Here is a 27574-nt window from a genome sequence, read left to right on the forward strand (position 1 = left end):
TTGCCCGCGGCTTCACCCGCGTGAAATTTAGTTTGTCACGTAATCGTCATAAATTATAGCCTGTGTTATTCTGGGTTATAAACAATACCTAATACTGTAAAGTTTCATCAAAATCCGTCCAGTAGTTTTTGCGTGAAAGAGTAACAAACATCCAGACATTCAGATAACCAGACTTTCGCATTTATAATATTAGTAGGATAGTAGGATCATGATTAATATTTTCGAAGTCGGTGCTAATGGTCCTAAGTACCTAACCTATTAAAAATCATAACTAAAAGTTTGCTATTTAATTAAATGTTCGATATGAAATGCCCAGATTTATTATTTATGATAATGAAAAAGCAAGTTTTAATTAGTCCGTCAGTTAGCTTATCAAAAACTACTCGACACGTATTTTTCACTTTTTAAAACTAATGAAAATGTAAAGAGATAAAGCGTGCCAAAGTTCTAAAGAAAAGGCCCGTGACGTCAGTGAGTGCGTAAAAGTGCAGCACTTTGTGACGTCGCGCGGAACTTCAACGCACTATGACTTTGTAATAATTATTTGTTTGATTGACAATTAAAAATATACGTGTCCAATATTTTTTTATAGTAAAATTGACGGACTAAAAAATTTTTTTAGGAAACTAGCCTATTGCATAATAATAATAATAATAATAATAATAATAAATCTTTGGACAATTTCACACAGCATAGGTACGATAACTTACGAAAGTAGAAGAAAACAATATTTTTAAGATCCAAGAAAAATACAGGTAAGTACCTAGGTGTTATCTGGGGGCACGGCAGTGCCCCCACCAAGTCGAGCAAAAAAGCGGCACGGCCGTACCATCCTTTTCTCGAAGCAATTCAGGCCATTTTCGACCGCCTGTAACTTCGTTGTGGATAAAACTAGAAGGCTGAATTTTCATTAGCTATGCAGGCATTGTAAAGACACGGTATATTTAAAATTTCATTCAATTTGAACCAGTAGTTTAAGAATTATAACGGGTCAAAGTTACTTAATTTTGTCACTCACTGACTCACTGACTGACTCACCGATCATCAAAATTCTAAGGCACTTCTAGCAGACCTAGAAGCTTCAAATTTGGAATATAAGTAGTGTTTGGTGTATGAATCAAGGAAAAACTAAAATATTTGGGGGCACGGTAGTGCAACCGCCAAGTCGAGTAAAATTTTTCAATTTCGGTCCAGTTTTCTAGATACATAACTGCTGTCTACAAAATACAAAAAGAAATGAGATCCCATCAAAAACAATACTTGTCAAAAAAACCAAGTCTCGCAACTCAGTTGTTCTACGGTAAAAAGTTGTGAGATCCATGTAATACCAAGTCCAGGCCAGGAAATCTTTAACGTTTTACATAAATATATTGACTTGGCCATCGCATGAAAACACGTGTAAATTAAATTATTTAGTGCGATGGCCAAGTCAATAATTTATGTAAAACGTTAAAGATTTCCTGGCCTGGACTTGGTATTACATGGATCTCACAACTTTTTACCGTAGAACAACTGAGTTGCGAGACTTGTTTTTTTTGACAAGTATTGTTTTTGATGGGATTAAACTCACAGGCATACTTCTGGTCCAATGTGTCGCAGGCGGATTGTGGATGGCACCCGACGACCGCAGCCGTGGCCACCAGCATGGCCGCCAAAACCGCTGTGTTCCACTTCTTTTTCTTGCCACTTCTTTTTCCCACATGCATTGGGAACGAGTACAGTTTACTAAATAAAAATAATGGAAGTAATAAGTAACGTTAACGTTGTGTAATGTAACGCACGTATCTTCAACCAACGCTATACATATATGAATACTTACTAGCTTGTTTCAGATATCGTCGTGGTTTTGACCACTGTTTTCCTTATGTATGTTAAATAATTTAGTTTCCTGTTTAAAACAGTTAATCTTGGCCTACGACAGCTTATCGTTTAGTGAGCTTTAAGATCTGTATCTGCCTAGTAAGATCAAATTTATTAATACTATGTTGACCTAATGTTAAAAAGTAGTATAGTAGCACCAGGCCTGTTCATCTCCGCGAGTTCACATCGAAAACAAAACACGCACGATAGCCCACCTACAGGAGGCGATTCGACAAGGCGTCACATACGAGATACGAGCGAGCATTGACACACGCACGCGTACTCTTGTATTATGGAAAAAAATAAAAAAATACTGTGTAAAAAATACTGTGCAGTATTTTACTGCCTAAATAATAATAAAAACACACAATGTACTTTTTTTAAGTTGCCTGAAGACACTGAGAGGTAAATAAGTGGTTATTGTTATTCATGATAATTCATGCAAATTCATGTATTTCTTCCGACATTTTCCGCGATTTGGCACTTCACGTCACACATTAGTTTGCCGAAGTTCGCCGAGCCAGCTATTGTCAATTATTATAGGTGTCAAACAGGATAGGGTCTTTGCGCTGGTTTTCGTCCAACTATCGGAGTTGCCAACTTTGTGATCTTAAAATACTCTTACATAAATGTATCATATTATTTTATGTCGTTCGAGTGCTCATAAAGGCAGTCAACTAAAGTCCATACTGCAACGCACACACAATCCGCACCGTAACGTAAACGCCTTGCCTCGCCGATGACAGTGCGCGAAGGGCATTGACAGCTCGCAAAACACTGACGTATATCAATGTCTCATGGACTTGGCGTAACTTTAAAATAAACGTACTCGGTACATTACGCACACATTTACACGCATTATAAATACATACACGATTTAAGAAAACAACATGGCCGCAATATAGGCAATCAGCTGACAGGTATTTGTGTGTGTGTGTGTGCGTGTAGTTGTCAGCTGATTGCCTATAAATATGTTTTTTTCTTAAATCTTGTATGTAGGTACCTACTCGGCACAAGTCAGGTAGTTAGTGACGTCACATGAAAATGTTGCCAGAATGAGTACTGACCAAACATTATCTATTTCTTTTTTTTATACATCACCAGGGGTAAGTTAGAAAGAGATAAACAGCTGTTTGTCATTAATTTGTCGAATTTTTGTATAGATCTATATTTCCTCTCCACTATTACCTCCATGCCACAAAAGGCGATACGTTGTTGATCCCTTTCCGAGTTGATTTGCCTGCTATAGTCATCTAAGATTTAATTTTGTATGAAGAAGTTTAATAAACACTTAAAATTGTGTTTATAATGCTATCAATTAGATATACGTGCCAAAAACTTTTCCTGTCAGCACGTTTTTTTTCTAGCGCGATGATTTCTGCAATGTACCGGTGACCGGTGTATGGCCGCGCATTTACGTAATTTTTTGGAACTCACTACTTTTTAAATTACATTTTCATTTAGGTAGAACTGTTGCTTAGGCATTATAGATTGCAACAAAACTAGCGCGGGATGGTTACTGCCTTGTGTGAATACAATACTTTGTATTCAAATTTTACGCATGTGTTTATGGCAGCTCAGTGAAATGGACGAAAACCGAAGTTAGATAGAAAACCAGCACAATGACCCTACTTTCAAAAATTAATATTGCGATTTTATAAATCACTTAAACAACTTTATATTAATTTGCGGTACGAAGTACGCCGGGACAGCTCGTAAAACAAATTCATTATTTACATATTACTAATTTATCAACTTTGTTCATTGTTAGTTCATTAGTTGTTCGTGTTTCGTTTGGGTTAGACCAAGAGCCGAATGCAAAAAATAAATGTTGCTTAATTATATTAATCCTACAAAAAACGGACGGACGTGTGCAAGTCTAATAGCCATATACTTGGTTAACTCATTTTAAAAAGTGCACAAAAACGTTCTATGTTCAGACAGACTATATGACGAATCTATAAGGGTTCCGTTTTTGCCATTTGGCTACGGAATCCTAAATAACGTATCAAAATCTGTTGCATAGTTTTAAAGATCTAAGCATACATAGGGACAGACAGACAGGAAAGCGACTTTTTTTAAATAATTATTACGTAGTGATGATGGGCATATAGACCAAATAAAGACATTTTGATTTAAGGGGGGGACATCGTAAGAGCCATTCACATTTTTATCAGAAAGTTAATAAATTAATATATTTAGGTTTTTGAAATCTAAAACAGCCAGGAAATCAAAGAGGCAAACATGATACCTTTGTGATTTTATAGGAATTTTATTATTGTAAAACACGGTCATATTAAACTTTTATAAAAAAATCCAGAGGTAAATGTTTTTTTCGAGAAAATTTTTTTCTAATCGTGTTTTCGAAAATATCATCCCATCACACATACGTTCTGTAATACATAATATTGAAAACAGTGCGAAATATCGTCAATTGCAGTTTTCACATACTAAGGGCCCATAATGAAATTAGTATAATGTTTGTTTATGTAATAAAATTTGGTTTGAAATACCTACTGAATTGAATTTTTATTTCTTACTAGCTTTTTGGCTTCGCCCACGTGAAATAAATTGTCACAGTTATGTGTGTTATAAAATATTTAGGTGCTAGCTCTTACACTATATAACTGGCGGCCGCATGTAGCTGCGCGTTGCCGCGAAGAGCAGTGAATGCAAGTGTGGTGCGCTAGATGGCGACACAGTAGCTTCTTGTAGCAGTCAGCCCTATGGCATCAAGACAGTACCGATCACTGACGTATGTCAACAAAACGGTGCTCGACTCTTAAGACAAGCTAAATTACACCATATTGTTGATGACATTGAGCATACATTTTTTTGAATACCTTCGCGAAGAAAAACTTCTGTACGTAGTACTTATTATTATTCTGTGGTAGCACCTACGAGTACCGCATTCCTGATGGGGGTTGTTTTGTAGATTTTATATAAGGATGAAATCTCTCTAACAAACTTGATAAATGAAATGAGAGTATTTCGCCGAAACAGTAAATTTTCTGTGTCCAGGCAGGCGAATAAAATACAGGGTGTTAGGTAAATGGGTATATGAGCCGACACTAGCCCATGTTAACATGGGCATATAAATGGTATGGTGAAGTCAGAAATTTGATATTATCATTTTAATTTTTTTAATTTTCATACAAAATATTTTTTATAAAATCCGATTTGTATGAAAATTAAAATAATTAAAATTAAGATATCAATTTTCTGACTTCACCATATCATTTATATGACCATGTTAACATGGGCTAGTGTCGGCTCATATACCCATTTACCTAACACCCTGTATATTTTCAAAATAACTATCAGGGGGTGATTGGTGATCGATACTGATGCCAAAAATGCAATCAGTAACCAAATTTGTCTGTCTGTCTGTATGTTCCTTCTAGAAACAAAAACTACTCGACGGATTTTAACGAAACTTGGTACAATTATTCTTCAGAAGGATCCATGCGTACGAAGTCGCGGGCGGCCGCTAGTATAATATAAAATAGGTATAAATAAATAATATGAATATGAACATGATGTCTAGGGATGTGGTATGGGACAATAAGACCAGTCTGTTGTAGTAAACTTGAACAGATTAAATTACCGTGAATGAGCTTGTGTAAAGTCATAGCATCTACCTATACAAGATAGCGAGTAAAGCTCTTTTGTATGCGTTCAATGAGCTAGCTTGAATCTCAATATACTCAATAGTTTATTGCTTCCATAATGTTTACAAAAGGTGTTATTGGTAAGGTTGTTATTGGTAAGGTGTATACAGGATGTTAGGTAAATGGGTATATGAGCCGACACTAGCCCATGTTAACATGGTCATATAAATGGTATGGTGAAGTCAGAAAATTGATATCTTCATTTTAATTATTTTAATTTTCATACAAATCGGATTTTATAAAATTTATTATGTATGAAAATTAAAAAAATTAAAATGATGATATCAAATTTCTGACTTCACCATACCATTTATATGACCATGTTAACATGGGCTAGTGTCGGCTCATATACCCATTTACCTAACACCCTGTATACAGTGTGTCCGGGCATGTAGTGATCAAACTTTAAAGGCGTAATCTATGAACAATTTTATCGATGAAAATACTTCAAATTTGGGGCCATTTCTCGAAAAATTACATCGATTTAAGTTTTTAATTTTTAGTTTACACCTCTTCTTTAAAAAAAAAGTGAAAGCGTGGGTAGCTTAACATTAGTAGGCAAATATTTTATATCATGCGATAGCCAATAAAATTATCTATTAGTAGAAGAAGAAAACAGACACAAATTTCATACATTTTATGGGAGTAAAAATGGATTGAATTAGAAAAATACATTACTTTTTTCACTTCTTTTTCAGTTATTTTCCAACACAAGAAAAACCAGGTCGTTAAGGTATGTTTTGTTTGCATTGTATTATTAGTATTTGAGCTATTCTACAAAACGAATGTAAGTTTATTAGTTTACGTCTATTAGTTTCGACGTAATTGTTGAACAAAGATACCCCTTCCCAGCGGTTTCCATAGCGCACGCGACATGCGAAAATGCACTGCCTGAAAGAATCACACAACCGATTCCAATTACTATGGAAACCGCTGGAAAGGGGTATCTTTGTTCAACAATTACGTCGAAAGTAATAGACGTAGACTAATAAATTTACATTCGTTTTGTAGAATAGCTCAAATACTAAAAATACAATGCAAATAAAACATACCTTAACGACCTGGTTTTTCTTGTGTTAGAAAATAACTGAAAAAGAAGTGAAAAAAGTAATGTATTTTTCTAATTAAATACATTCTTACTCCCATAAAATGTATGAAATTTGTGTCTGTTTTCTTCTTTTACTAATAGATAATTTTATTGGCTATCGCATGATATAAAATATTTGCATATTAATGTTAAGCTCCCACGCGTTCACTTGTTTTTTAAAGAAGAGGTGTAAACTAGTGATGGGCCGACTATGGTCTTTGCCGACTAACCGACTAGCCGACTAATCGGTTTTCAAATTGCCGATTAGTCGGCCGACTAGTCGGCAATGCCGATCATTCTAATACCTACTTGTCCGAAGAATAATATCCAGATTTCTCAAAGAAATAAGAATATCTAGATTTCTTAAGAGATAATACGAGAGAGAGTATAACTTCTTGAGAAATAAAACTTTTAATATGACAAAAAATAAAAAGCAACATTACAATCTAACCTAACAGTACCTAACGTAGATGTCAAATAGGAGGTAATAATAATGATCGCCTCCTGCTGGGCTAGGATGCGCGTGAAATTCTTATAGACGTCAAAATGTGTGGGAAAAATTGATAAAAAGGCTTATCGCGGCGCGCATCCTAGGCCCACTGATTCCTTTCCACTCTCCACGGTGATGGTCAGCGAGCTGAGGGCGTGGGGGTAGGGTCTGCCTGCATTGCACGGACTACCACCACCGTTGGATAGGCAGGGCCCGCCATACAGGTGGGCAATTGCCGGGACGGACTGTGATAGTTGGTGGCTTTGTCCGGATTCCCATAGTACTTCAAACTAAGGCGATCGACGGAGCTCAGGGGCTATTTGTGTAGGTATTCCTCATTCTTCCCATGAGAGTAGCCTGACATAATCAACCACTTCCCCGCAGGGTAGGTATGCAATTCCATGCATTTTTTTCCCCAAAAAAAGTGTCATCATTTTTATATGGACAAATTGCATACACTTTACACATTTATGATGATTTCCTGGTATTTTTAATTAATCTTAACTTTGTAAGAATTTAGACTGATTGCCAAAATTTTAAATCAGATGAAACCACTTTTAACTGATTTTTGCAGTAAAAAGTGGTTTCGCTAAACGCCCTAGGTCTACCTCATATTCATCTTGGTGATTATGAGTTTTATTTTATTCACATATTTATTTTTGTAATGCGCCGATTATAATCGGCATATTTTGCCGAACAGTCGTCACTAGTCGGCCGACTACAAATGATGCCGAATAGTCCGCTTTCCCGACTAGTCGGCGACTAGTCGGCCCATCTCTAGTGTAAACTAAAAATTAAAAACTTAAATCGATGTAATTTTTCGAGAAATGGGTCAGGCCCCAAATTTGAAGTATTTTTATCGATAAAATTGTCCCTAGATTTTGCCCTTAAAGTTTGATCACTACAAGCCCGGACACACTGTATAATGCTATTGCCTTCGTTTTCTCATGGGCACATCGCTATCGTAGGGTTGTACACTGTATGAATTGTAGGCATGAGTGGTCTTATTTTAAAGGACGCCAACGACTTAAATTTCACCCTGTACAGAAAATCATTTTATTAATTTACATTTAATTTTATAAATATTAATAGAACATTTATTTTATATAACTCATAATAACTTACATTAAATATCATTTATCTTATCTACTATTTACAATGTTTGACTAGAACAATATTGGAATGATCGCAGTATCGCGGCGCGGCGGGCTCCGGCGGTCACGGCGTGGCGGGCTCGGGCAGGAAGGCGTCGGCCTCGCCGGGCGCCGGCGCGTCGCTGAGGTAGGCGGCGCCGGCGCGGCGGTCACGGCGTGGCGGGCTCGGGCAGGAAGGCGTCGGCCTCGCCGGGCGCCGGCGCGTCGCTGAGGTAGGCGGCGCCGGCGCGGCGGTCACGGCGTGGCGGGCTCGGGCAGGAAGGCGTCGGCCTCGCCGGGCGCCGGCGCGTCGCTGAGGTAGGCGGCGCCGGCGCGGCGGTCACGGCGTGGCGGGCTCGGGCAGGAAGGCGTCGGCCTCGCCGGGCGCCGGCGCGTCGCTGAGGTAGGCGGCGCCGGCGCGGCGGTCACGGCGTGGCGGGCTCGGGCAGGAAGGCGTCGGCCTCGCCGGGCGCCGGCGCGTCGCTGAGGTAGGCGGCGCCGGCGCGGCGGTCACGGCGTGGCGGGCTCGGGCAGGAAGGCGTCGGCCTCGCCGGGCGCCGGCGCGTCGCTGAGGTAGGCGGCGCCGGCGCGGCGGTCACGGCGTGGCGGGCTCGGGCAGGAAGGCGTCGGCCTCGCCGGGCGCCGGCGCGTCGCTGAGGTAGGCGGCGCCGGCGCGGCGGTCACGGCGTGGCGGGCTCGGGCAGGAAGGCGTCGGCCTCGCCGGGCGCCGGCGCGTCGCTGAGGTAGGCGGCGCCGGCGCGGCGGTCACGGCGTGGCGGGCTCGGGCAGGAAGGCGTCGGCCTCGCCGGGCGCCGGCGCGTCGCTGAGGTAGGCGGCGCCGGCGCGGCGGTCACGGCGTGGCGGGCTCGGGCAGGAAGGCGTCGGCCTCGCCGGGCGCCGGCGCGTCGCTGAGGTAGGCGGCGCCGGCGCGGCGGTCACGGCGTGGCGGGCTCGGGCAGGAAGGCGTCGGCCTCGCCGGGCGCCGGCGCGTCGCTGAGGTAGGCGGCGCCGGCGCGGCGGTCACGGCGTGGCGGGCTCGGGCAGGAAGGCGTCGGCCTCGCCGGGCGCCGGCGCGTCGCTGAGGTAGGCGGCGCCGGCGCGGCGGTCACGGCGTGGCGGGCTCGGGCAGGAAGGCGTCGGCCTCGCCGGGCGCCGGCGCGTCGCTGAGGTAGGCGGCGCCGGCGCGGCGGTCACGGCGTGGCGGGCTCGGGCAGGAAGGCGTCGGCCTCGCCGGGCGCCGGCGCGTCGCTGAGGTAGGTGGTGTCGGTGGCGGCCGACGCCGGCGCCGCCCACGACACCCAGCGCGCCTGCGGGACACGAGACACGTCACGACGTTGCACAGTAACGAGTAGCCCCAATAATTGACTTTAATGTTGATAAAAACGTAACGTACCTACCTACATGAGTTCGAAAGAATCTGAATAACGTTTAGTGTGAAAGGCGACTTTCATCATTATAATACAAAGAATAAAAATAAACTTGCCGTTCCAAATTTCAGGGGTACCTGCTTCATAAAGTGGGTAGGTCATTCTAGAGGACTGGTAAAGCCTGGTCCGTGAGCACGTAGAATTTTGTCCAAGGACCCCAAGCTACCCATCTTTATCGCTCGCGCGTAATTATGTTGCTGTCGCGCTCGCACACTCACTGCCGGCGCCCGTCGCACAGTCGCGACAGCAATATAATTACACGCGAGCGATAAGGATGGGTAGCTTGGGGTCATTGAACAAAATTCTACGTGCTCACGGACCAGGCTTTAGTATTAAAATGTTCGTATACAAATTTAAACTACAGATTACAAGAATGTATTATAGGTAGGTACACTACGGGCGGTGCTCACATAATGAGGGACTTTTTGAAGATCAACACATCTAATAATGGGGACATAGACGAGGTCAGAGCGCATGCGGACACGACAACAACGCTTCAAGTGGCTCAGAGGTCAGAACGACGGACGCTCGGCAAGCGAGGGTTCGAGATTCCCACCTCGGGCACCATGCATATGCATAGATATACAGCATGATTGGCGGAAGGTTAGACAAACTTCGTGGGTGTATAGGTAAGGCCATTTTAAGAATACGAGTTAGCCCATTTGACTCTAACGGCCGAATACTGAAACACTACTCAAATCTGTCACTCAGCTGACGGGCTCCTAAATTTAAGTATCCTTCAATTTTAAATGGTATTCTCAAACGCTACTCAACGGATTTGAAGCCGTGATCAGCTAAGCAGCTCTCAAATGTTTACATAATGGCAACATTTACCAAAAAAAGTATGTTTTCATTTACACAAATGAAAACTTTACGTCTTTTATCCATTACACGCAGCATCGTTTGGTTATGTATTGTCTTTTATGGAAATATACTCAATCAACTTAACATAGAACAGTTTATTTTTAGTTTCTATTATATATAAATCTCGTTTTATCATATAAAAATAATAATGCTTGCATTTTTATTTAATTAAAAAAATAATTTTAAGTATGATACTTTTTATTGTTGAAGTGGCGATCGTGGACCGAAACGTAACCACAATTGACATTTATCATTGTTGACTGACAGAGCATCAAATTGACAAATAAACAACTCTTGGAAATGCTGCTATGCGATGTCCCCTTAATCCCAATGCTTAATCCTCAGAAATAGGCATGTTTATGTAAAGCGATTTCATAGCAGCCATTTTGGTTGTTACTTCGTGCACTATACGATGCACAGTTGGCTGTTAGATGTGGAAGATATCACCTAGTACACGTTCATAACTTCCCGTTGCGTAGAACAGTAGGGTTATAATAAGTATTTGGTCCACTGGTTGTAGGTATGGCATTTGGTGAGGGGTTTCAAAGAGCTTCCAAATTATGAATCCAGAAACAATACCGTTTCTTTAGAGACGCGGAACCTCGCTCGGAATTGCATGATTGCATGTCATTATAATAATATTTTTCAATAGCGTTCAGCCTTATTGCGTTCCTGCGATTAGATCTAGGTATTTCCTCGAGGCTCGAAAGAAATGATAACGATGACACACATGATTTACCACTATTTAGGTCGTTTTAGGTATAACAATAGGATTTAAGATACCGCGCAAGCACTCTCAAATTTAACAGCTGCTTAAGACGATTTGACAGTTGTTTGAGTAATGCTTAGCGTTGAATGGCGTTTCAGTATGCGAAAATTCATTTAAGTGGCGTTTGAGTGCAACTTAATTTGAGAGGTGCTTAAAAATTGAGAACTGCTCAGATATTGTTTCGAGTATGCGAAATGTAAGTTTAGGAGCTGCTTAACTATTTGAGAAGCCGTCAAATATTTAAATGGCGTTTCAGTATTCGGCCGTAAGGCCCGGTTTTTTGATTCGTAGTTAAAATAACCAATGGTCAAATTTGACAGATGTCAAATGACAAGTGGTTAAATATCAGAAAAAAATGTTTTTCGAACAACGGTTAGCTTGACTTTTAGTACATTTTTTAACTATTTGTTTACATTTTGTTAATATTTAACCATTAGTAGCAAAATTTAACAATTAGTTATTTTAACTAAGAATCAAAAAACTGGGCCTAAGGCCCGGTTTTTTGATTCGTAGTTAAAATAACCAATAGTCAAATTTGACAGATGTCAAATGACAAGTGGTTAAATATCAGAAAAAAATGTTTTTCGAACAATGGTTAGCTTGACTTTTAATACATTTTTAAACTATCAGTTAACATTTTGTTAATATTTAACCATTAGTAGCAAAATTTAACAATTTGTTATTTTAACTACGAATCAAAAAACCGGGCCTAAGTGAGTTACTTTTGTTTTTATTTAATTTTTTCCGAAAGCTGCTTAATTTTTTTTTTCTCGTGTGTTTTCAACCGCTTTTTTTTATTTGATATTAATATTAAATAATACTATGTCTTTAGTTAAATAAAATAAATTTCAGATCCAGATAATGATTGGATAGCTGCCGAGCCGCCAAAGTTTAACAAAAGTACAAACCACGATAAAAATTCAACTTAGAAATATTAAAGGTGATAATGGATTGCCGATCATCTTAAAAACATCTCTAGCTTCTCTACTTTTACATATTCGATATTAATATCAAATAAAAAATGCGGTTGAAAACACGCGAGAAAAAAAATAAAAGCAGTTTTTAAGTAAAATTTTGATTTTTTTTTAAATAAAAATACAGTGTGAGTCACGTTAAAGTGCACATATGAAAATAGATGAAACTAGACCTATTTTTATCGACAAAAAAGAGGTAAAAATTTTTTTGAGTTTTTTTTACATTTTTTATAGAATTTTTTTCTTCCAATGACTTTTGTAAAGAAAACGTCATAACTTTTAAACTAAGAGGTATATCCTGATGAAATAAAAACAGTAATAATGCTAAATAACAGGCCATACTAAAAAAATACATAAAATACTCAGAAAATGCCAACAAATAATAAAAAAATATACTTTTTGAAAAAAATCTGAATATAAATTCGTATTTTTTTGGTTATTTGATAAATTTCTCCAAAAATGCCCCTATAACAGGTGGTTTTTATTACTTTGTATTATTCGCTATCGTATTACCTTTTTAAAACCAAAAATCGCATGTCTCTATCCCTATCACAACATTTGCTATGATCGTTTGAACTAAGCCTCTCCGGGCGCGCCATTCAACGCTTCGTTAACAACGAAACTGAAAGTGGCTCTAGATTTGTAATTTTGATAAAGACAAGTTAGATTTCAAATAACAACAAAAGATTTCGAAGTAAAATAAACATTTTAGTTAAAATTAAAATTGTCTCTACCTGTAGCGGAGAATAATGTGGTGGCAGGCCTTTGTTCAAACGATCATTGCAAAAGTTGTGATAGGGATATGCGATTTTTGGTTTTACAAAGGTAATACGATAAAGAATAACACAAAGTAATAAAAACCACCTGTTATGGGGGCATTATTTGGAGAAATTTATCAAATAACCAAAAAAACAAATTAAAATATTTTTATCATTTTTTATTATTTGTTGCCATTTTCTGAGTATTATATGTATTTTTTTAGTATCGCCGGTTATTTAGCATTATTACTATTTTTATTTTATCAGGATATACCTCTTAGTTTAAAAGTTATGACGTTTTCTTTACAATAAGTCATTGGAAGAAAAAAATTGTATAAAAAATTAAAAAAAAAACTGAAAAAATTTTTGACCTCTTTTTTGTCGATAAAAATAGGTCTAGTTTCATGTATTTTCATATGTGCACTTTAACGTGATTCACACTGTATAAATATCAATTAAAAAAAAGTAGTTCACTTGAGGTCAAATGGGCGAACTCGTATTCTTAAAACGACCTCACCTATACACCCACGAAGTTTGTCTACCACACCGGACGGCGCGCGGCTCGAGACGCTACCTCGGCGCGGTCGCGGGCGGAGCGCCAGGGCTCGGCGTCCAGCGGCAGCGAGTCCAGCGGCACGTCCAGGCACGGCGCCAGCAGCCGCGGCGAGTCCGCCAGCCACGCCGCCACCTCCGGCGCCGTCGGCCGCGCCTTGCAGTCCGCCAGCCAGCACGACTTGATCAGCCCCTCCCTGCAACCAGCGACGCTTCAGTCAGCGGCCGAGCGGCGAGCGCGGCGGGCGCGGGCGCGACATGAACACACTCACAGCTGCGGCTTGAGGCCCGGCGGCAGCTCCAGCGTGCGGCCGGCCTTGACGCGCGCCAGCACCTCGGCGTTGCTGAGCCCCTGGAAGGGCAGCGAGCCGAAGGTGACGATCTCGTACAGCAGCACGCCGAACGACCACACGTCGGAGGCGGGCGAGAACACGCCCAGCGCCAGGCTCTCGGGCGCCATCCAGCGCACCGGCAGCATGCCCTTGCGGCTGAAGCGGTAGTAGTCGTTCTCGAACACGAGGCGCGTCATGCCAAAGTCGGCCAGCTTGAGCACGCGGTGCGCGCTCAGCAGGCAGTTGCGCGCCGCCACGTCGCGGTGCACGTAGCGCAGCTGCGCCAGGTAGGCCAGCGCGCGCGCCGCGTCCAGCGCCATGCCCGTCAGCCGGCGCGGCGCCACCTCGTCCGCCGCCTCGTCGCCCGGCGCCGCCGCCGCCAGGTGCCGCCGCGCCAGCAGGTAGTTCTTCAGGTCGCCGTACAGCATGAACTCCATCACGGTGCACACGGGCTCCGTCTTGGTCACCACGCCGAGCAGCCGCACCACGTTCTTGTGGTCGAACCGCTTCATGGCCTCCGCCTCCGACAGGAAGTCGAGCTTCTCCTCGGTGCTGGCGCCCGCCTTGAGCGTCTTGACCGCGACGGCCGTCCAGCCGCGGTCCTCGGCCAGCAGCGCGTGGCCGCCGTACACGGTGCCGAAGGCGCCCGTGCCGAGCTTGCGGTTGATGACGACGCGCTCGCGCGGCAGCTCCCAGCGGTCCAGGCCGCCGGGGCGCACGGCGCGCAGGCGCAGCGCCTCGAGGTGCGCGCGGTACTCGCGCTCGGCGCGGCGGCGGCAGCACAGCGCCAGCGCGGCCAGCGCGCCCACCAGCGCCGCCAGCAGCAGCGCGGCCAGCACCACGAAGGCGGTGCGGCAGTCGGAGCGCAGCAGCGCGGCCAGCGCGCGCAGGCCGCAGCGCTCGCCGCCGTCGTCGGGCGCGCGCCCGTCCGCCGTGCGCCAGCGCAGCGCCGGCAGCAGCGTCAGCGCGCCGCGCTCCCAGCGCCCGACCGTCACGTAGCTGCCGTTCTGCCACTGCTGCAGCACGAGGGGCGTCTCGCGGGCGTGCACTCCGTCGGACGAGCTCCAGTTGAAACGACCCGTGAGACCGATGAATTCGGTCGAGGTGGCGTCCTCGATCAAGGTCCTGGAAGCGCAACGATTCGATCGGGAGGATTTGTTTATTTATTTATTAGGTCTGCCGACATTGTTACGTGACAGCGTGTACGCTTAGGCCGAGTTGCACCACCTAACTTGATGAGAGAGAGAGAGCTGATGGCCGCTGGGGCAGGAAAGTTCTCGAGTGACGACTACGAGCCGGAAGACGTAGGACTAGACGTAGACTCCCACTAGGTGGACCGACGGTCTCGTGAAGGTCGCGAGAGGTGCCTGGATGCGAGCGGCGCAGGACCGGTCTTTGTGGAAATCCTTGGGGGAGGCCTTCGTCCAGCGGTGGACGTCTTTCGGCTGAAACGAACTAACGAACGAACACGAGTCCCGAAGAGAACGTCGTCGGGGTGTCGCGAGTCAATTTATCGAGTGACATTTAAAAATAATAAACACAAATAGTTCTGAATCTCACCTAACATTTTCCGGGCGATGGAGGTCGTCGACGGCGGCGGGGTCGGCGGCGAGCAGGCGCGCGAGGGCGGCGGCCCACAGCTTGAGCGCGTCGTACAGCAGCGCGGCGCCGGGCGCGCAGCCGGCGCAGGCGGGCCAGGCGCGCGGCCGGGCGCGCCAGGCGGGCGCGGCGCGCAGGTGGCCCTCGGCGGCGGCGGCCAGCACGGCGCGCGGGCAGGGCGGCTCGCGCGCCAGCCAGCCGGCCGGCAGCGCGGGCAGCAGCCACACGGCGCCCGCCAGCCCCGCGCGCTGCCCCGCGCACAGCGCCGCGCGGACCGAGCGCGCGTCCTCCAGGCACAGGTGCACGATGCGGGAGTTCGCCTCCGCCGTTCGCTTCGCCCACTGAAATTGACGTTTCGCTCTCAGTTCGAACCGTGTGCGACCCGACTGACGATCGATTGTTCGACAAAAAAAACCCTAAAAACAGCCTTTTTAACCCACGCGAGCGAAGGCCCAGGATGAAAGCTAGTGGCCTATAATATTCGTATTAGGTAGGAGGGAAGTCATCAAGTTTTCTTTCTTTTACCCGAGTCCTTAAAGGTCTTCGGTTTTAACGATAACTCACGGGCTCATACCAGGTGACTTACGTTTTCAGGATTGATTGTGGGGTTAGAGTCGTCCTGCATAAACTTTTTGACGATACGACTGGTGTTTAGGGTCGCAGCTTTTTGCATAGTCATAAAAACATTTTCTTGTATGTCTAAATTGCGTAAAATTAAAATTGCTTCTCGAGATATCAAAATTGCGGTATTCAAGTCTAAATCTGTCGTAATAAGCCTTTGCAGTACATGGTGCGATCTGTCTCTAATTTCGTAACGTGATAGCAAGTACACATAATGAAAGTATTTATTTCATCATCCCATCTCATGCGTACTCTGGTTTACCAGCCTTAGTGGTCGCAGGATTAGAGGCTTGTGCAAAACAGCTTCGGTTGGTGTTATGGTACAAGTTGAAAGAGAACCACATGAGGCAGCAGCAGACTACTGGTTTCTATGTATTTCTATGAAATACCTACCATTCGTAGTAAGAGACACGTCGCCTGGAAGTATTTCATAAAAATACATAAGACGGACAGAGGGGCAACATTGGCGTCTGCCAGCTCAGGGGTGTAGAGGTGTGCTGCGCTTTCTCCGAAGTTACTCGCGGTATTACCTTTTAACACTTCACACCTGGAGCATATAGTTCTAGCGACTCCACTCTGGCCGGCCGGCTAAGGGCAAGACAGAGGTGTAAGTCCAGCAGACCCTCTTGGATTCGGAAACACTCGGATTAACAACTGACCCCGTGGTGTCGCTACTCACCAACAGCTCGCCACAAAGCTGCTCTGCGGGGTTATTTATAATTATTAAATTAATAAATAAAAATAACGATGGATCGGTTTTTAAAAGTTACGAAAGCGCTTTGAATTATTTTATGGAGGTATCTATTTATTCGTCGCTCACCTGCGAGATCAACTCCATGTGAACGCCGGCACCGTCGTCCGGTAGTTCGGAATGCGTGACTTCATAATCTCGAAGTCGAACGACGTCCAGAGCGGCCCGCGTGGCCGGCTCGCTGAGCACGGCGAGCCGGCGCCAGCGCATCGCCGCCATCAGCGCCGCCCACAGCTGCGTGTGCAGGCGCGCGTCGCCGGCGGCCAGCAGCGCCAGCCCGGCGGCGCCCGGCGGCGGCGCCTGCGGCGTGTAGGCCAGCACGGGCAGCGCGTGCGCCGGGCTCTGGCGCGCCACGTCCGCGAACGCGGCGCCGCACGCCGGGCCCGCCACCGCCGACAGCGCGCCGTACTCGCCGGTGCCGAGCGCGTCCGTCAGGTACTTGTACGCCCGCGGCGCCGAGCAGCCGTCGTCGAACACCTCCACCTTGAAATGCGCCGCTCCCGGTGTGCGTTCGTCCTCGATCTCTCTTTCGACGAGTTTAGCGGCGCTCTCGTACGAGTGGGCCTCGTAGGCTTCGCGATCGGTGCTCGCGGGTAACAGGACCGCGACTCTCACTTCACCGAGCGAAGCGGACGACGGGTGGGCGTCGACGTACGTCCGAGCCGCCTCCTCGGGTCCGACTCGACGAGCGCGGCTGAGGAGATCGGCCAGGTCCTCGGCGCCGAACGAGAGACGGATCAGGGTACGAAGCGCACTCGGGTACTTCGCCAGAGCTCGCACGTTCGCTATCTTGATCAGACGTTGCGGTTCGAAGGGGCAATCGCTCGCGCCGAGGCAGGGCGGCGGGCCGAGGGGCGTGGCCTGCAGCCGGGCGAGCGGCGACAGCTCGGGCGCGCGGTCGCACACCAGCACGCCGCGCCCGCCCGCCCGCTCCACCCGCTCCGCCAGCCGCGCGCCCAGCGGCACCACGCGCGCCAGCAGCCTGTGCGAGCGCACCACCTCGGCGAGCACGTCTCTTTCGATTTCGTCGCTCGTCAAGAGCGTGGCACACGTCACGTTATCGCCGATGCACCACTCCGGAGTGAATGTGCAATTTTGGCAGAAACTGTAAAGCAAATATTTGTATTCGTTTAGTGAAAGTCGACATAAATTCAATATTCCAATTCGTTCAAGAAAGCGTGCTCACTCGTCGATTCCCTGGATGTCATCCGTTAAACTGTAACGCTCCGCAACGCGTTCGTCGGCGAAATCGAGCAAGGAGCGGGCGGGAGGGCGCGTGACGAGACAGGCGCGGCGCCAGGGCGGAGCCGCGTCGCCGAGCTCCTCCAGGCCGGCGTCCCGCAGCCGCGGCGCCGCCGGCACGGCCGCCGCGCGCACGGCCAGCAGCGCGGCGTGCACGCGGCCGGCGGACAGCGCGGCCAGCGTGGCGCCGGCGCAGGCGTCGAGGTGGCGCGGCGCGGCGCAGGCGGCGGGCGGCGGCGCGGCGTGCGCGCGCACGCGGGCGGCCCGCAGCGCCAGCGCCACGACGGCGGCGAGCGCGGCGGCGCTGGGCGCGGCGGCGTCGGGCGCGGCGGCGCTGACCGCCACGCTGAACTCCTCGCCGTCGTCGCCGCCCACCGCGGACGCCGACAGCAGCACTGCGTACACTGTGACTGCGAGCCTGAAATTACATGGTCATGAAATCTAGGTGGACATACAAAAAATGAGGCACACTGAACGAGCGACAGCATGTGCCCCTTATGCTTAATTATAATAAGGTAATGAAATAATAAATAAATAAAATAAATAGAAATATTTGGTACCATTCAATAGCTAACCAAATTACCTATTAGTAGCAGCAGCAAACAGACACAAGCCGTAACGAAATAAATTGGGCCAGATTTAAAGTATTATCATCGATAATATAATTTGTGTATACCTGTAATTGAGGTTGATTGATTTGGTTGATTGTCCATTAAATCATGCCCTTAACCGCTTGAGTCCCAGACGGCATTCATTAATGTCATAACAATTGATTATCTATTGTGTCTAGATTCGCGGGCCTTGAAGGATTAATAAAGTTTGATCTTTACTCGGACACACTGTAGGATTGGAAAAGGTAGGACTGCTTACAACACTTTTTATTATGTGCTACCTGTATAAACCTTCCATGAAACTTGTTTGTATTATTTGCCGAGAGATGTCACTGCTCTTTGAGACGCGTAAAGCTGTACCGCGGTGTCCAGATTTTTTTTCTCGGCTTTATACATATACCGGGAGGATTTTGAACCTTTGAGAACCATTGACAACCTGTGTCAAGCAATAAATTGTCACCTAAATATTGACGTCTTATTTAAACCTAGATAAGAGTCCCTTAACTGCGCCGAGTATCCGTGGTTTATTCACTACCATTACGTCCATGTACCTTTTTATCTCTGTGTGATGTCCTTTGTATAAAATGTTTCTTCTTTCTTTCAAAACTATTAGATTATATGAATTGATTAATTATATTATCAAAGTAAGGGATGGCGATTGGAGGGTGGGTTTACAAAACGTTATTATTTTGTGGAGTGAGGGAGTGCAGGAGACTTCGTTCCAGAACCCTGCACGAAGAAAAAACCCCCCTAATTTTGCGCCCCCACCATCGATTTCGGTTCTGTGGTTTCAGAGTATTCGTTCGTTCGTTTCAATCTGCCAAATGATGTCAATTGCTGAACAAAGGCCTCCCCCAAGAATTTCCATAACGACCGGTTTCTTTTCTGCGCAGGTTGTTCCCGCAACATTCGCCAAATCGTCGGTCCACCTAGTAGGCCTGCCTACGCTACGTCTCCCGGCCCGTGGCGTGGTCGCCACTCGAGAACTTTTCTGCCCCAACGGCCAACGAGATATTGCCCCGCCCGGAGTTTCAGAGCATAATCAATACAAAAATACAATTTCCTTTTTTAGGCTTTAATATTAGTATGTAAAGGTAGATCGTTATTTTCTTTTAAAGTACAAAAACATACACCTACTTATGCTGTGCCTCTACTTACTTCCTACTAATATTATAAATGCGAAAGTTTGGATGTCTGGATGTCATGATATCTGGATGTTTTTTACTCTGTCACGCAAAAACTACTGAACGGATTTTGTGGAAACTTTACAGTACTATTGTTTATAACCCAGATTAACATAATAGGCTATAATTTATGACGATATGTGACAAATAAATTTCAATAATTAAATAAGACGTGGGTATAAAGCGCCATCTATCGTCATTGGTTAAAATCAGCGCTGGAGAAAAAAAAAATACGTTCGTAAATTATTCATGCGGGGGAAGCCGTGAAACGCCATCTATCAACATCATTAGTACCTAATTAAACGAGGTTCACGCGTACGAAGTCGCGGGCGGCCGCTAGTTTACAAATTAATTGACTTGCATTGTTGTACCAAATTGTTATTGTGTGGGCGCACTCCGACGTAGGTTGTTGATGATGATGATGACGACTGCACCAGTTCGTCGTTTTTAGGGTTCCGTACCTCAAAAGAAAAAAACGGAACCCTTATAGATTCACTTTGTTGTCCGAGGAGGTATCAAGCTGAAATTCATATCAAATACTCAGGTCTACTGAGCTGTGAAAAAAATAAAACTTCTATGCCAACACAATCAAAAGATATAATCGTTTATGCCGCAAATGTTCAACACTCGCAAGGGAATCAAAACCTGCAGGATACCTACTTGCTTCCCGTGAAGTCAGAATCTTGAAACTTGGTACGAAGCAACGTCTTTTACCACAAATAAAGGAAAAATTGCAAATTTACTTAACGATTAACGATCTGTAATAAAATAAAGATTAAATATGACAGCGACCCGCCCCGACTTCGCACGGGTGCTGCTAAGCTTCCTCTTGAATCACTCTCTATTAAAAAAAACACATCAAAATCCGTTGCGTAATTTTAAAGATGTAAGCATACACATAGGGACAGACAGCGGGAAGTGACTTTGTTTGATACTATGTAGTGATGATCATCAAAATTATTACAGTACTTCCTGAAGCCCCATAAAGCTGGGTAAGGTAATCCTACTAATATTATAAACTAGCTTTCCGCCCGCGGCTTCGCCCGCGTGGAATTTTGTCTGTCACAGAAAAACTTTATCGCGCGCGTCCCTGTTTCAAAAACCGGGATAAAAACTATCCTATGTTCTTTCCCGGGACTCAAACTATCTCTATGCCAAATTTCATCAAAATCGGTTGCGAGGTTTAAGCGGGAAAGCGTAACAGACAGACAGACAGACAGACAGACAGACAGACAGACAGACAGAGTTACTTTCGCATTTATAATATTAGTTGGGATGCGAAAGTTTGGATGTCTGGATGTCATGATATCTCGATGTTTGTTACTCTTTCACGCAAAAACTAGTGAACGGATTTTGTTGAAACTTTACAGTATTATTGTTAACCCAGATTAACATATAGGCTATAATTTATGACAATATGTCACCAACTAAATTTCAATAAATAAATAAGACGTGGGTAAAAAGCGCCATCTATCGTCATTGGTTAAAATTTACAGCGCTGGACAAAAAATTTTGACGTTGGCAAAATTATTCATGCGGGGGAAGCCATCAAACGCCATCTATCAAAATCATTAGTAATTAAACGGGTACGAAGTCGCGGGCGGCCGCTAGTATTACATAAGTACACCACAAACAACAAAAAAATTCAAAAACTTTGAATTGTTACCTCCCAAACCCTTGAAATAGGATGGAAGAAGGTAGGTACTTATGTAAAAAACTCCTGCAAATTACAAGGATTTCCACAATATTTGTGGAAATCCTTTTAATTTGGTACCTATAATGTAGTAAGTAATAGTAATATGTTAGGAAGTCGTTCAGGTCCTGGTCACCATCGAACTCTACGGTTACTTAGCTTTTTTGTAGGTATCACATTAAAGAGTGATAAACTGATAAATGTGTATTTTTTATTATTTTCATTATCACAAGTGTTTGTGTTAACAGGTGCAGTAAGTCACATTGATCAAAGGCAAATTATTCTGATAACAGATCTGTGCGACTGTTCTACTTCTATATTATTATTCTGCCTACGAGTTGGCGATATTACCCTACCACTGAATTATTAGATAATTGTTACGCATACTATTGAGTAGGTAGGCAGGCAATACAATTCTCAGTGTATCAGTCAGCAGACTATTCACATAGTACAGTGCAGATAGAGGTACCCTTGTAACTCATGTGACGTGTGCAATATTTACGTCACACTTTAACAACAATTGGAAGTGTACCTGTTGTGTATGGCTTGTAGTCAGTATGAAATAGTTCTTGCAAATACCCACATCATTTTTTACGAGAGGTCAGATAGCTGTCAGTGAAAAAGGGACCAGCCCCGGTGATCCGCTACTGCTGCTCGGGCGCCGGCTCCGAAGCATGGCGCAGACTGACGCGCTTCCGTGGCGGGTCCGAGCGCCGATCGCTGAGCGCTGGGCCTTCGTCGTCCGCGGCACACACTACACACCGGAGGAGATCGCGATCGCGGGTAAAGTTTTTGCGCGGCAAACACTGTCGTAAACAAAGTCACACGCGCACACCGAGAGCCCGAGCACCACCGAACTGACTGAGCGCGAGTGCGCGGGCGCGCGTCACGGCCGCCCCTCCGCGCGCGACACTCGCGGCTTATGCGCGACAAAAACAACACAATTAAAACGTATCAATGTCTTACATCTACGTTTAATTATAATCGGCATGAGATCCGGCCCGCAGCTGCCCGGTCTGCGCCCGCTTAAGTTTTGTTTACTGGTTTACTCGACTTTAAAAAATTCTACTTGAGCGCACCAAAAACTAAAAATCGCAATGAAAAAAATTTTGGTAAATGCCACGGATAATACCTAGATTACCTTTTCCATTATAATGTCTTACTTAAAGGCGTTCCGAGCATTATACTGACCAAAATCATATTATTTACCCAACTACTAAAAGTCACCACCATGTGGACTGCCCCTAAGTCAAAAACTGAAGACGCCTAGGCTTGTCTGCTTATAGAAAAGTTCCACATGATCTGATGTTCTAGGATAATCCTTTGTAGGTATGAGTCTAAGAGTAACAGTAGCAGTGATAGAAATCCCTGGAACGTTTCTTTTAAAGCTGAAGAAAATTATGATTACTTCAGGAGACCCTTAACCAGGAAAACACAATTTATCTACCACGCGTTACATAATAGTAAACACGATGCTGCTGGCACATGGACTGTTATCTGATGAGCGCACGTAGCATTCCGGGAGGGCCCAGTGCGCAGGCGCAGGGCGCGCGACCTTGCGCTGCCGCGGCCACGTGTACGCGCGCGCGCCCCGCGGCCGCTATCTGCCGGCTGGGTCAATACTCTGCCTTGAAAACATTACTACGATCAAGCTCGGAACACTTGAAGTCGCTGAAAAACAACTTCATATAAAAATATACTTACATTTTCATATTTAAAATCATTACTATCCCTTCAAGTACCTACCAGCGAAACGAGACTACGCAGCTACGGTTCCTCCACCATGCGACAGCTTTGGGTTCCACGGACTATTCATTCATTCATTTGGTATCTGCCGATTCTTTATACAAATTAGAATCGGACCCAACTATCGACCGACAAAAAGTACATACAAGTAAATAAAGTGGTACCACAGATGGCCAAAACAGTGAGGTCTAAAAGAAAAATTTGGATTCCTTACATCAAGGTGTAGTATCTAAATGTTTTAACGCAAATAAATATTCTGATTCTGATTCTAAATCACCCCCATGTATGTTCTACGATTTTGCTTAGTTTCGGAGAGAGTTAATTTTGTGATATTTTTAAATTGTATGACCTAGTAGGCTTTAATTTTTTTATCTTTTTTTTGGTTTGACTTTTCTCAGAATTTTTTTTGAAAGTAAATCTTTAAAAGTAATTTGAAAAATCGACCCTCCCGCGACAAGCACTTTCAAACGTAGGTATGCATCCCCACTTCCCACCAATATTGGCACCTTTTAAAAGCCTAACTAGTTCTAAACTTCATTTCATTAAAGGAAAGGTTTTTACCCCAAAAATGTGTCTCTAGAAGAATCCAGAGTCACTTCTTCAAAAAATAGGTTGAGCCAACTTTTATGGCTATAAAACTGTTAAGTTGGGATTAATCGCTATCCATCTGTTAGAGGACACGTGAGATCATTATTTGGTTTTATAACCATATAAAACCCAACTACGACAAAAAACGACGCTGAAAAAGTATAAAACAAGATTTTCAGAATATGAACTGAACAAAGTTGCTAATGTAGTTGCATAGTAATTTTCATGTTTGGAAAACCGCAGTCACACGTTGTCAAAGTGCTACGGTAGGTAGGTATATGTAACGTGTGACTACGCCTTTCCAAACATGAAAATTACTATGCAACTACATTAGCAACTTTGTTCAGTTCATATTCTGAAAATCTTGTTTTATACTTTTTCAGCGTCGTTTTTTGTCGTAGTTGGGTTTTAGTTTTTTTAATTTTTATTTATTACTAGCTGACCCGGCGAACTTTCTTCCGCCTTAATGGCAATAAATAAGCAGACTTTTTTTAATTTCGAACGGGATAAAAAGTATCCTATGTCCTTCTCCTGGCTCTAAACTACCTCCCTAACAATTTTCAGCTAAATCGGTTCAGCCGTTCTTGAGTTATAAGTGGAGTAACTAACACGACTTTCTTTTATATATATAGATTTGTACTATTTTGGTGTTAAAGTGTATTTGTGGCGCATAATATTAACAAACGTTAAATTGATGAACTAATAAGTAGTAAAGAAGCTATGAACGAAAAGATGTGAATTATATGCAATCAGCCCATGAATACAGGTAAAGTCACAAGCAAATGCTAGTAATATATATATATTCGAAATGTACAAGTAAAGCGCTTTCAAATGATACCAAACACGGCATATTTATCTTAACTTTATTTTTTTACTCTGTATGTTTTGTCCGCTAGAGGGCGCCACATTAGATTTTGTGAAATCCCATATATAGTTCCAAAATACTGGACTGTCCTGTCGATGACATTGACAGTGGGGCGCCACCGTCAATACCGGATCGCTGTTTCAGATTTTTGCCATGTTGGAAACCATATAGTTGAACGATGGTAGCGCCCCCCTGTCATTGAGTTTGGCGGGACAGTTCAGCGTGGGTCATCTATAGCCTATAACCAGCGGACAATTAAGACGCTTCTAATGATATATCATTTGTCGAAGTCTGATAAGTAGTTTAGAAGTTACGAGGGAACAGATGAACATACATACATACATACATACATACATACATACATACATAGCCTGACAAAATCATAACCCTCCTTTTGCTTTGCCGTAGTCGGGTAAAAAATTGGTCTAATTGATCCCAGAGGTGAGCCCAAAGTGAGGTCTTTTTTCAAGTCACATTTATTGTATACTAGCTGACCCGGCGAACTTTGTTCCGCCTTAATGGCAATAAAAAGTATCCTATGTCCTTCTCCTGGCTCTAAACTACCTCCCTGACAATTTTCAGCTAAATCGGTTCAGCCGTTCTTGAGTTATAAGTGGAGTAACACGACTTTCTTTTATATATATAGATGTCACATGTACCTACCGTTTATTAAGAAATTAAATGTGTTTTTCTTTAAGGATATTTATTGGGCTTTCAAATAACACCAATATTGTTGGGGCACCATGATTGTGTCAGTAGAAACGAGTTTTCCTGTAAAACGTAGGTGGGCCGATTTTTGTGATGACCAGTATATGTATATTTTATGTATATTAGTATAGAAGTATAGATTATGTACCTACATACGAATACAAGTATTAAAGTGGTACCGACTGACATATTAAATACTAGATTTCCACCCGCGGCTTCGCCCGCGTGGAATTTTGCCTTTCACAGAAAAACTATCACGCGCGTTCCAGTTTCAAAAACGGGATAAAAACTATCCCATATCCTTTCCCGGGACTCAAACTATCTCTATGCCAAATTTCATCAAAATCGGTTCAGTGGTTTTGGCGTGAAAGAGAGACAGACAGACAGAGTTACTTTCGCATTTATAACATTAGTATAGATCATGTACCCTACATACGAATACAAGTATTAAAGTGGTACCGACCGACATATTAAATAATATTATGTGGATGGATTGTGCTTCCATTTAATTTACTTATTGTATTTTTGGCCACTGAAAGAAACGAATGTTAGAAATATGTAATACAAAAGGAGTAGGTAGATAGGTAAGTACTTAACCTGCACACATTAATAATAATGATTGTAAATTCATAATGGACTACAAATCAATCAATGTATTTGTTTACTATACTACTGGTGCCTCATAAATATTACTGCCGATACATGGTTACTGCCATTGTCTTTTACTCTTGTTTGTAGTTGAGCTGGTTGACGTCAAAGCTGTATTCTTGAAAATATGCAAAACACCTTATTTTGTATAAGATATGTAATGTCCTCACAAATGATGTTCATTTCAATATTTATAAATAAATGCGTGAAATACTATTCATTTGAATGCTGTCAACCAAAACAGTACCTACGTATTTATTTCAGAATTAGTGGCAGCGGCAAAATCGCTAAATTGCAACTGTTCGTCTGTGGGTCTTTCGACCAAGCCACAACCAAGCCGACCTCGTAAAGCCTCCACTTTACTGACTTTAGTGACTTTACTGCACTGAGACACAACGACTCTACATTTTGAAGAATTACGAGTAACTGTACCTACTCATATAAATTATTCATTGAGAACTGTTATAAACATAAACCTTTTAAAAATGTAGCCTGTATTAGACCGATTAAAACTCAGTGGACTGAAATTTAAAAAATATTTACTCAATGCCCGGTCATCTACCTGCCGGTCTGCATCAATTGGCAACTGCACTTACGCCCGTATTCACAAACATTACTATAAGGTCTCACAGTGCGCGTGAACGCACAGGGTGACATACGAACTAATCACAGAGCTCTATTCACCGCTGTGCGTTCGATTTGCTGCTTCACTTAAGCAAGAATCGTTTGTGATTACGGGCGTTAAACAACTAAATAAAACGGAAAACAATGGAGTTGTACATTTTGATACAAGTTACGTTGGTCACTATTTAAATGTTGAGCCTAACTATGAAAACAAAGTAGTTTATTATTAAAATGGTATTCATTGTGTTTATTGGTATTCTCTTTCATGATCTAAGTACTTTTGAATGTGTCGGAAACACTTTTCTAAGCATTTTTTCCATTCAGCCCGAGGCACCTCCAAAGCATGGTTTTTGAGCGCATGGACACTTACTTACTTCTGTCCACTTAAATCTCTGTTCACGCATTTAATTTTAGTTTATTTATTTATTTTATTTATTTATTTATTTATATTAGGGAAACAAACAATTTTGATATACAGACAAATAATCACACAAAAAAATTTATTTATTTATTTATAATCTGCTTGAAGGCTTACAGAAAGTCCAATGCGCCAACAAGTTATACAATACAGATAATTTATAATATCAATTTCAATATGTAAAATTGTCAAATAATTAAAACGATAAATTAAATAATAGTCAAATAACATTACAATTAAATACATAAAATAATTAAGTCCAAAATAGAATGTCATACCTAAGACTACTAATAAGAATAAGAGATAAATACATTTATGTCCAGAGATCAATGTCAAAGTTATTCAAAGTTATTACTTAC

General features: G+C 43.5%; 1 protein-coding gene across 1 annotated transcript; it reads right to left on the bottom strand.

The window, feature by feature from the left end:
- Positions 1 to 8177: 8177 nt before the first annotated feature.
- LOC135087892 (uncharacterized) lies at positions 8178 to 18271 on the bottom strand (the record flags this gene model as incomplete). Its single annotated transcript, XM_063982737.1, has 6 exons — positions 8178 to 9548; positions 13608 to 13782; positions 13858 to 15042; positions 15478 to 15857; positions 16958 to 17993; positions 18075 to 18271. Coding segments are annotated over 6 exons (3090 nt in total), but the record flags the coding sequence as incomplete, so codon positions are not given.
- Positions 18272 to 27574: the final 9303 nt, after the last annotated feature.

Source organism: Ostrinia nubilalis, chromosome 3 (assembly GCF_963855985.1).
Source record: "Ostrinia nubilalis chromosome 3, ilOstNubi1.1, whole genome shotgun sequence".
Classification (NCBI taxonomy): domain Eukaryota; kingdom Metazoa; phylum Arthropoda; class Insecta; order Lepidoptera; family Crambidae; genus Ostrinia; species Ostrinia nubilalis.